Genomic DNA, 12,402 nt, shown 5'->3' on the forward strand with positions numbered 1-12,402 from the left:
CCATATAGCACCTTCAGTCCATATGGCAGCCCTTAGTGTGGGCTGGAAGCTTCTGGAGTGGATGGCACTGTGCTGTTCCCAAAATCTGCAAACCTGGCACTTTGCTTCATCACAGAACTGCCCAGAGTGGAAATGACCTTTAAGATGAGTCAAATCATTGACCTAACACTGACAAGTCCATGACTAAACCATGTCCCTAAGCACTACATCTACATGACTCTTCAATACCTCTAGGGATGGAGACTCCCACCACCTCCCTGGGCAGCCTGTTCCAATCTGAGAACCCTGTCAGAGAAGAAATTCTTCCTCATATCCAACCAAAGCTTCCCTTGGTGCAGCTTGAGGCTGTTTCCTCTTGTCCCATCGCTTGTTACTTGATTGAATACACTGACCCCCACCTCTCTACAACCTTGTTTTGGGTAGTTGTGGAGAGCAAGAAGGTCTCCCCTCAGCCACCTTTTCTCCAGACTAAACCAGCCCAGCTCCCTCAGCTGCTCCTCATAAGCCTTGAAGAATTGTTTTGGCTGGAAAGGATCATCTGGTACACCTGTTAACCAAACACCCCCATGCCTACTACACCATATCCTGAAGTGCCATATCTGCACATTCTTTTGAACATCTCCAGGGGTGGTGACTGCACCTCCTCCCTCAGCAGCCTGTTCCAATCCCTGACCACTCTTTCAGGAAGAAAATTTTCCCTAGTATCTAACCTAAACTTGCCCCAGTGCAATTTAAGGCCATTTCTCTCATCCCATCCCTTGCTTCTAAGGGTAAGAGACCAACATCCACATGCATCCAACCTCCTTTCAGGTAAAGGAGGCTCCAGCCACCTTTTCTCCAGACTAAACAGCCTGAGTTCCCTCAGCTGCTGCTTACCAGACCTGTTTCTAGTCCCCTCACCAGCTTCATTGCCTTTCTCTGGACATGCTGCAGCACCTCAATGTCTTTCTTGTAGCAGGAGGCCCAAAACTGAACCCAGTATTTGAGGGATGACCCTCTGTGGGTCCCTTCTAAAGCAGTATGATCTGTGAATCTGTGTGGCTTCACTAGTGCTGAGAACTGATGGGGACAATCAGTTGCCTGGTCCTGCTGGTCACATAATTGCTGATCCAGGCCAGGATGCTGTTGGCCTTTGTGCCCACCTGCACACCCCCTGGCTTATCTCCAGTCAGCTGTTGGCCAACACTCCCAGGTCCTTCTCCGCTGGGCAGTTTCCAGCTGCTCTGCCCCAAACCTGAAGCATTCATGGGATTGTTGTGACCCAAGGGCTGGACCCAGCCCTTGGCCTTCTTGAACCTCATCCAGTATTCAGTCTAATGGTTGATGTGTTGTAATTTGTGAGTGATCAGCTGCAAACTTCCTGTGCCTAGCTAAAAATAAAAGTAGGGGGCTAACGATATATGATGTTTCAGGGTAATACTTTGTGCCTAATCATCATTACCTATTTTTTCTGATAATTTGAGCAGAGCTCTGTAATGCAGTGTAATTGTAATTGTTATCTAGAAGAATGGCATCACTTAATTCTATCAAAAGTGGAGAAAGATGGATGAATGACAAATGAATAATTTACCATCTTTGCATAATACTGTAGCACGGAGTGGCAGAGGGATTGATGGCAGAAGAAGGTTAACAAATTTTAGCAGCTTCCATTAGCTTTTCATTGTCATATGTTTGTGGTGCTGGGTGAAATAAGCTTTGTAGGAGATCTCAGTCTAGGGAACTAATTACTTGTGCCGATTGCCAGGCTGATGAATAGACTCTCATTGTATCATTCCCCTGAAGACGAGGAGCAGTCTGTGATTCACGACTGCATCCTGGCTGATATTTGATAATAATTTTAACAGATAAATGTAGGAAGGCAGAATGATGAAGTGCCTATCCATGCTCTGTGACTATCAAAGGCATGCATGTAGCCAGCAATGCTCTGCCCCCCCCCCCCCCCTTTTTTTTCATTTTTTTTTCCCCTGTAGTCACTAATGGAGAATTCTAAGTTATTAATCTTCCCTGTGCCTGATAATTTTTATTTGGTTAATTATTCCCAAATTGTTGGATTTCATAATAAAAGCATCCCAATTTTTAGTATGATTGTAACACACTCCAAGTGTGAAAGCAAGCTGCTGGGGCATTTAATTCCAACAGTTTTGTTTGTGTTTTTCTGAAAGTCAGGCATGAGGAAGATAACGAAGAGCACTGCCTTTTCTTTGGGGTCAGAAAAAGGCACTGACTTTTAAAGAAGGCAGATGAAAAGGTGCTCTCCATTTTCATAAGGGTATTTTCAGTCCCAATTTTTAATGTCAATAAATTGTGAGTAGGGTTATGCAAATTACTCTGGCTTTTGTTCCCGTGTTTGTCTGAAAGCTGATCTAGCTGAAGGAAAACTCATTTCTGCCTTTAGACCTCAAAACTAAGAATGTAGATACCAAGTCCTTCTAACACTGTGAAATGAGTTGTGGCTATTCATTTGTCAGTGCTGACAGGCAGACTTTCTATTAGCTCCTGACCCAGGAATGGAATAGATCTGCATTTTTGTCTTGTTTTAACACCACCTATGTTAACAAACAAAAGCAGTGGGTTTTACTTGGAGCATACAGATTTTTTCAGGCTATCATGGCTATTTTAGGCTCCAGGCATTCTCTGTTTCTTTGCAATAGCTAAAATTACTGAGGTTTGTGCCTTCTCTGGGCTGAAATCCTCCTTGGCAGCAGTGTTTCTTCATTCACCATCATCTACCAAGATAGTACCTGGCACTTGTACACAACCGTATTAAAAGATCTGTGTGTATTTGAGTGTACAAAGGAAAAGAATGAGTTTGATACAACCTTTTCTAGATGTCTTCTTTTTTTTTTCCAGGTATGCCTTCAATACAGCAATTATTACACATCATAATGTGTAGTTTTTAATTAAATGTTAAACCCCATCTACATAAAGCAGAAATCCAGTCTGATTTGCTTGAAAATAGATTGCTGTTTCACTCTTCTGGAATGGTTTATTTAAAAACAGTAAATGGAGAAGAAATGCATTTTCTTGTGTTGTTTTAAGCCTCAGGGGCTAAATGTAATGAATATTTTAAGAGATTATTTTAATTAAATTCCTGCACATCTAAACAGAGTAATATTTTATTATCACATACATAACCATGTAACTGAGGTATTCATTAAAGTTAACACTTTCTGGACCAAGAATTCATGATATGATTTACTGACCTTGTGCAAAAAGGCACAAATTAGGAAGAAAAATGAAGGGGGACAGACTTTGATTAATATAGGTAATGCTACACCGTATTTATAATAGCCTTTTCCCTATTCTGGTTTATAAATGCAGTCACTGAGAAAGGTGCCCTGCTGAGGCTGAAATGAGGCTGAAATCGGAGCACATGCCACTAGAGTGTGGGGAAACTGATCACACTGTCAGCAATTCATTTCAAAATGATGTATTTAGTGCTCATTTCACCTTCCAAGGGAAAAAAAAAGGGGGGGGGGGGAAGGGAAAGGAGTTCCTTAGACTGGAAGGTGATATTGTTATTTTCAAGGACATACCTAAGTAAAAGATTGCAGAAAGGGGGGGAGGTTAGAGGGAAAAAAAAAAGAAAAAGAGGGGGAAAAAAAGGCAAAAGCAGGGCAAACAAGGAGAGCTTTATGCAGAAATTCAGTGCTACCATGCTGTTTGATAATTGCTAACATATGTGGCTCCTCTGTTTCATTGTAGTCGTCCTCGTGAGTTCTGGCGCCTTGACTACTGGGAAGATGACTTGCGGCGCCGGCGACGGTTTGTGCGTAACCCCCTCGGATCGACACATCCTGAAGCGACACTAAAAGCAGCTGGAGAGCATGGTCAGTGTAAAATCTGCTCCTTGCCAATAGCAGCAGGTTACAGTGTGAGGCAGTAAAGATCAGACTTTCATTCCTGTGAGATGCTTGAAAATTGTCCCAAATGCCAACAGCTTTTGTGGCTGTGTCTCAGACCCACTCGGTACACGGGCAGACTGGCTGCTTTCACAGGAGCCAGGCTGCTGTTTCCTGAGCATCTTCACTGCATCTGAGCTAGCACTCTGTGTGTGCTTTGTATGCAGTGCTTGCAAACAATTCTTTCTGAGCAGGAGAAATTTTGCCATTAATCCCTAGATGCTCTTTCTGAGAATAAAGTTAGTGCTTATGGTGAGGGGTTTGGAGCTAGGTGATCTTTAAGACCACTCACAACCCAAATACCTGTATGGTTCTAAGTTTTTCCCTGCTCTGAAATCCACAGCAATGATTTCTGTGACATATCTGCCTGTTGTTACAGGCAGTCAAAGCATACTCCTAAAGCTAAACTGAATTCAGACAGTTTATGCTTAAGTCCTCAAGTATTTTGTAGTTCATGTTGAAGTTCTCAAGGTTTTTTGGAAGGATTTGATATGTAAGAAATCCTAACGTATGCTAAAATTTAAAGTAAATGGGAATGATGACAAAGGAGGAGTTTGCATTTTATTAACATGTTCTTCCCCATTTTGTTATCAAAGATCATTCAGCATCATGTTGTGTCTGTTCTAGAGGAAGGTATTTACAGAACTAACGTAATAATCAGTCTACAAGTCAGTAATAAACCAAAAGATAAAGGGGGGAAAAGGCACCAAGCACCCAAAGCAGTGAACTTTGGAGTTTAGTCGGGCGTTTTGTGTGTCTCCAATCTAATGAAAATGCATTGATAAGATTGAAAAAAATATTTGTTTTATTTAAAAATAATGTGCTTCCAATGGAAGCTGAGTGCCCTTCACCTTAAGGGTAGATGTCATGCAACAGCATCATTCAAATTTAGGTCGTCTCTTTTTTGGATCTGTGAATGACTGCCTCCCTATTTGCATGCAGACACACACACACGGTGTATCTGGAGGTATAAACTTTAGGCTCATTTAAAACAAGACTGTTGTATGCACACGGAAGAGCATCACTGGTGGAAAGTTAGTTTCTGCCAGGAGTCTTAACCTCTTGCACTCAGCCTTAAAGAGCCATTTCTGGAAGAAAATGTCTACAATATGTCAGCTGATAAAATGCCAAATGTGACATCAGTCCTCTGAAATAAATGACCGAAGGGAGGATAGTTAATAAAGTGATCTGAAAGCAATGTTCCTAGAGCCCTGCATCTTTGACTGCAGAAAGAGGAACAAGATGTGGAATTAATTAACCCATTTTTTAGCTTTGGGGTTTGTTGTGCTTAATGCTGTGTGTTGCTTCTGTGCCAGGGACTGGAAGGGCACTACGTTTCTTTCTGTTTAATAATTTGTGAGCAAACAGCATCTGCCCCCCCATAAGATTATTTGAGCTTTAAATAGGTATTGTCAGAGTTTTATGTATTCTACTCATATTTTCACATTTAGTCTTTATATCGTTTATCAAAACACTGGGAAATATCTTTATTATTACTGCAAAATATTTAGAGCTCAAATCCATATTTGTGTAGCTAATTCTTCCACTACTACACACATGCTAGTATGACTCATCTGCTGGCATTCCGTGTCTTTATCCTCTAGTGAATATTCTGATTTACCTTGGTGAATGTTCTGCTTTTACCTGAAGTCATTATCTAACGTGATTTCTGACTGTATAGAAAATTACTCTCTGCCTCGCTCAGTGCAGCGATGTTCTCAACTGCCTTCTTCCAGCATCTTCCCGTGGCAAGATTGCCAAAGTGAAAATTTAAGTTCAGCTGGAAGCTGTGTAGAATGTAGGAATACAAAGGTGGTTGGGATTTTTTTATGGTTTTGTTTGAGATTTAAGGGCTTTGGTGTTGTTTGTCTGTCTGTGTTTTGGATGTTTTTGTTAGTTTGTAGGTTGGAGGGGGGTTGAGTTTGGTTTGGTTCGTGGGGGGTTTTTAAGTCTCAGAAGGTATGGTTGTCAGGAAAGTAAACTGGAATGGTCATTTGGTCTATTTCTTTCTGAAGTGTGTATATAAACTTCTAATATTGACCCGTTTTAGGTCAGAAAATCCAATTATTTTCAGATCTCTGGAACCAGACGTTCAGGTCCTGTTTTTCACGATGTAGATAACCTTAGAATTTGCAGAATATTTGCCTCGGTATTTTATTATTTCTTATCAATAATTTATCATTAATTATTCTATTTCAATTAATGATACATGTCTCTGGAGCATTTAAAAATAATGAGTAAAAGGTGCCTCGCTGCCTACTTAAGCTTCCCTCAAAACCAAAAAGCTGAAATTGGGCACAAGGGATTGTGCCAAAAGGGAGACATGAGGAAATAATGCATAAATAATAGAGAAGCGCTTGCAAGCTCGGGGTTTAGCACACTTCTCATTAGTAGATGAACATTATCAACTTCTTGGTGTCTTTCAAATAAAACCAGATGTATTCTCCACCCCAGAGAGCTCACAGTCTAGGAAAATTCCCAGTTTGCAACTCTGAAATTTACTCAGAGGCAACTGGGAGCTGAGATGCTGCTCAGAAAAAGCTGGAGAGAACAGCAGCGGCAGCAGCAATCGGCTCTTCTGCAGCCTGGTTATGCATCTTAGGAGCAAGAGCCAATCTTTCTCAAGGATTGATTTGACTTGAAGGAGAACCTCTGGTGCAGAGGTGGCAGAATAAATACCTGAAGACTAATGTTCTCTGTTCAGACAATCAATACCAGCCCCATGACTGTACTTCTGGCTACCTTCTAGTTAAAAACAAATTTTTTAATTCTGACAATTTAATTGCCATTCCCAAGTTCACATTAACTTGCTTGGGAAGAAAAGGCTTTAGGTAATTTTTCAAAGGGGAGTGGGAAAAAAAAGAAGGAGAAAACCTTTGAAAATGGCAATTTATAACAGTCAGTCTGGTTGTGTATTGTGGGGGAAGGAAAAAGAGGCCAAGGTGGGCTGGTGGTAGATGTTTGGGATGCAAAGAGTTAACTCTCTTCTGTTTTTCCTTCCACTCATTGTTTAGAAATGAAACCAAAATAATCCCATAGGTGTGAAAGTGCAAAAAAAGTAATACTTTAAATCTGCTGGGATTTTTAGCTTGCCTCCCAAACACAACTTTGTGAGAAAATCCTGAGCTGGTATAAAAATACCTTATCAGGCTTTTTAGGGTGGGATTTGTTGGGGTGTATTGTTAAAATCCTGGGGAAGGAGGGGGATAAAACCAGTCTGCAGCACTTCCATCAGGGAATAGGTAGGGAGTAAAGCAGGGTGACTGCAGCTCAGCTGCATTACTATCATCAGCTGGTCAGTTTTCTTTGCCTCAACACAAGGGATGAAAAAGAAGTCGTAATATTGAAGGAATCTGATGTGACAGTGGTCAGGGTGTTTCCCCCACTTTTTATACAAACAGGAAGATGGGAGGAGGGCTTCTAGGAGAAAAACAACAACAACCACCACCAAAAGCCCAAACATACGTATATATAAAAGGGGGTTTAATGCCTCTTTGCTCTGAATTGCTTTTCCTGATATCTTTACCAGACATTGAAAGTAAGAAAAAGTACTAGTAAGATCTTCAGTATCATCCTCTCTGATACTTTATTTTTCAGATGGCTTTAAAAAATTGTGTTTTGCATGTAAGGTTAGGTTTCACAGAAACAGTTGAACATAATCTGGCACACTTCTTCAGCAATGGCAGCTATTATTCTTACACCCAAGTGCTCCAGAGCTTTAACTGGAATACCTACCGCTCTCTGCAGATGCAGAGATGCAAGACTGCTGGGCAGTAACATAAGATGTGTAGGTTTGGATCAGCATAGTATCATTAGTTGAGGAAAGAAGTAACACCTGAATATGTGATGAAGGTGAGGCAGAGAGGTGGGTACTTTGGTTAGAGAATCAGAGAACGGTTTTTGGTTGGAAAAGACCTTTAAGATCATCCAGTCACTTTTGGCTGGAAGTTTCTGTACTGGTTTTACTTTTCCCCAGTGGTAGGAAGGGTGAAAGACTGAAGGACATTGCTAGTGGTTAGGACAGGTTGTGCTATGCATAAAAGCTTTAGTCTTGGCTTTGATTCAGTCTTAAATGCAACTAGGTGGAGGGCTAGACTGAAGTAGCTTCCTCAGTGTGACACAGCTTGTGATGGAAGCAGCTAAAATGGCTTTATGTACAGTGTAGATGGGGTTGTTGAAGCAAGAAAAATAGTTTGCCTGTATTAAAAAATAATATGAATTACTATCTTTTACTTCATCCTTGGGACAGGTTTTTTGTTTTGTTTTGGGTTTTATTTGGTTTTTTTTTTTAAGTGGTTTTTGATCTTGAAGGAACATTGGTAGGCCACTGAGTAGCAGTGCATGTGGTGTGTATTAGTGTACTGTTGGTAATTTTACTGCTGCTAACTTAAAATCCTCAAGGGGGAGTTAATTACAGGAAAACCTTTCTAAATATCAGCTGCATATTTTCCATGACAAGAAGGTTTTCAGCTCAGGCTGAACAACTCCAGAATCTGAGCAGTGGTTATTGACAGAAGCATGTTTCAGAAAGTAAAACCTGTGTCTGTACAAAGGCAGTGCGAAGCTCTGCAGTGATTTATTTTGTAAAGGCTTCCTTATGAGTGCTAGTTCCTGGCTGGGGAGAGCGAATCATGCATAAGATGCATTTTATTTTGTGTGGCAAGTTAAATTCCCTTTTCTGTGTATTTGTTATTTGTTTGTGTTGGCAGAGGGGTGGTGTTTGGGTTTGGTTTTGGTTTGTCTTTCTGTAAGCCCAGGGCCTAAACCCAACCCATTGTATTCGGTGGCTTGGTTGGGTTTGGGGTTTTTTTATGTGTGTTTGGTTTTGTTTTCCCCAGTTTTTACTGAATAGAAAAGTTTATTATTTGCATAGATGTACTTAGACAATTTGAACTTTATGTATTGCCACTAGGGAATTGCTGCCTTCTGCAAATGTTTTGCAGATTAATGTATTTTTGAGGTAAGCCAGGGGAACGGCCGCGATCAGAGCAGGGAGCAGTGCCTTGGATTTAGCTGGTCCTGGTGTGTTTGGTGACTGCTTTTCAAACATGGACAATTCTCAGTCTACATTTAAAAAACAGTATTTCCATTTCACCTTGAAACACTGCCCTGCTCCCCCCACCCCAGACAGTACACACACTGCTGGGCTTTGGTAACCTGTGTGTGGAGAAAGTGATCACCTCTGCTTTCTTGTCTTTCTGAGGGATTTTTGTGGTTTCTTTCCTTTTGCTGTTTGATTGGGGAGAATTGTTTGCTTATTTGTTTTGGGGGGTTTGTGTGCGTGGTTTCTTGTGTTTGGGTTTTTTTGGCGGGTTGGGTTTGGGTTTTTCCCTTTTATTTTTTTTGCCTTTTTTATTCTCTCCCCCCTCCTCTTTCTTTCAGTCTTTTTTCCCCTTTCCCTTCATTTCCCTTTCCTTTTTCTATTTTTTTTTTTCTCATCCCTTTTTCCCTGCTGCTGCTTTGAGCATGTAATTTTATAAAAGTAGATTTTGACCTAGCAGTGCCGAGGAGAGGAGCAGTCCTGGCTAGGACCAGGATGGGGAGGAAGTGGGGTGGGCAGAGAGCAGGAGGGCAGCGCTCCTGCACCGCGGCGGTAGGGTTGCCTGCCCGGTTGCCGTGTGCAGGGACAGGTAAAGAGGGATTTTTGTTGCCTTCTCTTCCGAAAGTTCCTCTGTGGTGGTGGCGATGTCTCTTGTAAGGACCTTGTGCCGTTCGCTGTGCCCCTTGCGAGCAGGTGCACGCATTTTTCTGCCTTCAGCCCCGATCGTGTGGCTATTTGGGGGTTTGCCCCTTCACAGCCAGGTTTGTGGTGTGCGCTGTGTGTTTCCTTGCCTCCTCGGACCGCTCCTGTCTGCGGGAGCGGATTGGATCCGGGGCTGCAGCTCCAGCAGTGCGAGAGGCCGCTCCAGCCTTCCCTGCTCCTGGGGAGCAAATCCCGCTCCCAGGAGATTTCCCCCAGCCCCGGGCTGCCATCGCTTCCCTCTGCCGAACGCCGCGGGAGCTGCTGCCTATTGCCCCGGGAAGCCGCGGCCAGGCACAGCGAACCTCTCTCTCTTCTGACGCCGTACCGGCGCCACCCCACCCCCGGACCGGTCACCTTCCCGCCTGCCTCCCCTGCCGTTCCCCCGGGTTCCTCGGCTGCCGGCCTGTTGCGCTGCTCCCGGTGCGTCCCGGCAGGGTGAGCACGGTCTCCAGGCTGCTCCCGGAAGCCACCGGGCACCATCCTGCCGCACTGAGCACTGTCCTCCCGGCAGCAGCGGTGTTTCCCTGCCTGGCATGAGATGTCTCTGCTTGCCGTTGCCAGAGCAGAGCTGGAACCACGGACGCACCGGGTGATCGGAAGCTGCTGCCAGCAGCAGAACTCAGCTTTCCAGGGAAGGCTGTAGGATCCTTCCCCCCCCACCCCCCACCCCCTCTTCATAAACATTAGAAGTAGAGTTAGATGCGGTAGAGAGCTCTGGATAATTTTGAGCAGGCTTAATAGGATTAAAACTAGATGTGTCCTAACATTAGAAGATTAAGACAGGTAGTTCCCACAGCTGGTCCTAAACAGTTTTCTTCCTTAGCTTCCATTATAAAAACCAAATTTCTCTGCATCGTTGCTGCTGACCTGACAGCACAGTGCCTCTTTCTCGTTTCAGCTCCTGATGAGGATATACTTGTAAAAGGAAAGCAATCCATCAAGAGTCAAGTATTAGGAAATCAGAACTCAGAAAGTGAGATTCTGCTGGAAGGCGATGACGATATCATGTCATTCATGGAGGAAAGAGAAGTGGAGAGCTTAACAGGTAACTTCAGCTATCTCTTTTTCATAGAATCACAGAAACACAGAATCCTTTGGCTTGGAAAAGACCTTTAAGATCATTGCATCCAACTGTTATCCTCAGTTTCTTTGCTGTATAAGTTCCCATCTCCCCTACTCTGCAGTGAATCATATTTTGGGATACACACCCATAAAACTGTTCCTTCCCATAACTGGGTCATTAAGATAAGTTTCTGTGCACCTCAGATGCTGAGGGTTTGCTAGAGGAGAGTTGTGCATTTTCTTTCCCTGGCTTTTAGAACCTCCTTGCTTTGGCAGTAGATGTCTGTATTCTAGAGAACCATACTTCAGGGAAGCAGCTCTAGCGGCTTCTTTGGTTTTGACCTCATTCTACTCCTTAACCTGTGGACCTAGTGGTCAGTTAGGCAAGTTGTCTGTAATCAAAGGCTTTGAAGAGCTTTAATTTTCCCCCCTGAGTTTATAAAATTGCACATATTGGTCATTTACTTGGGTTTGAAAGATCTGTTCAGTCACTGCATTTACCTCCTCTAACCCCCTTGTCACTCCCCAGCTGAAGTCCCTTCTCCACAGAGCACAGTCTTCTTGGGTCTCACTTCTTTTCTCTGACAAAGAAATAGCACTTCAGGTCCTTGAACTTCATTAAATTCACTCAGTCACGTGCAGCCTCTGCTGATGTTGCAGCCTGAGCAGAGCGGCTCCGTTTCTGTATGGTTCAAAATGTAAACCCAGAGTAAGGTTCTCGGGTCAGGAGCTGGGAGTTAGAACCCCCCTCCGTCATTATTTGAGGAATGTGGGTTCACAAGGAAAGTGCAAACTTCTGTATGTTATGCTGTTTTCTCCACTGCTATGCCATGTACATTTACTTTGGAGAAGAATGTTATTTCATGGATAAGTCTGGTTCCCTGAGAACCTGGTAATATAATCTTACGTTTGTGGGTATCGTACATGGAATAATGCAGGGAGAAATTACTGGAAGTGGTTATTTATTGGCAGTTTGCTTCTCAATGCACTGCATTCCACCCTTTTTATTTTTAAAAAGCAAGGTTAAAAATGCAGCCTAATGACAAAAGAAAACCTGTGTAGGAAGAGTGAAGTAAAGTAAAACAATGAGAGAATAATTCGGTGGCATTTTCTGTATGTGAATCTTTCCCCCATCCTATTCTGCCATGAGCTTCCTCTTCAGCAGCTTTCTCCATGTGTCCTTCTCTTTTTATTATTCATCTCTTGCTTCGAGTAATACATTCATACTGTAATAGAGGTGAAAGGGGAGTTTAATTATATAATCTTGACAATGGCAATAGGATTAAGAAGTAATCCTCGCTAATAAAGCAGTGTGGGTTAGAAATGAAGTGGAAATTGTCAGGGGGTCTTCTACAGGACCTGGACTGCCCCAGCTCTGCAGCTGTCTGCTTGCCCTATAATTGAATGTCTGTGAGTGATTGAAAAAATGTTATTTCTCCTCTGGATTACATGCTAATGTACAGAGGGCAAAGGGAGACAGCAAAAGACCACAGAGCTGCTTATTTCATCCATTTGTGGGGGTGAGCTTTGGGAAATCATGGCAGTTCGGCATCTATCTCGTGCCCATCTGCAAACACAATGTATTTGTACGCTGGGAATAGAGGGCAAAGCTGCTCTGATCTCCACAGAGCATCTCTCCTTTTGTCCTAGTGGCACACATTGAGATTGATGCGAGATTAAGGACCATCACCCTCC

General features: G+C 43.0%; 1 protein-coding gene across 6 annotated transcripts in view; it reads left to right on the forward strand.

The window, feature by feature from the left end:
• LRBA (LPS responsive beige-like anchor protein) overlaps nt 1-12,402 on the forward strand; it is a 315,739-nt gene that overhangs the window by 154,237 nt on the left and 149,100 nt on the right. For all 6 annotated transcript variants that reach the window (XM_068165720.1, XM_068165722.1, XM_068165721.1 and 3 more), the window contains 2 exons: nt 3,706-3,830; nt 10,544-10,690. In XM_068165720.1, the coding sequence (XP_068021821.1) occupies nt 3,706-3,830; nt 10,544-10,690 (272 nt within the window). The remainder of the gene's footprint in view (nt 1-3,705; nt 3,831-10,543; nt 10,691-12,402) is intronic.

The sequence above is a fragment of the Melanerpes formicivorus genome, unplaced genomic scaffold, assembly GCF_026170545.1.
Source record: "Melanerpes formicivorus ecotype bairdi unplaced genomic scaffold, bMelFor1.0.p_v2 SCAF_92, whole genome shotgun sequence".
NCBI lineage: Eukaryota > Metazoa > Chordata > Aves > Piciformes > Picidae > Melanerpes > Melanerpes formicivorus.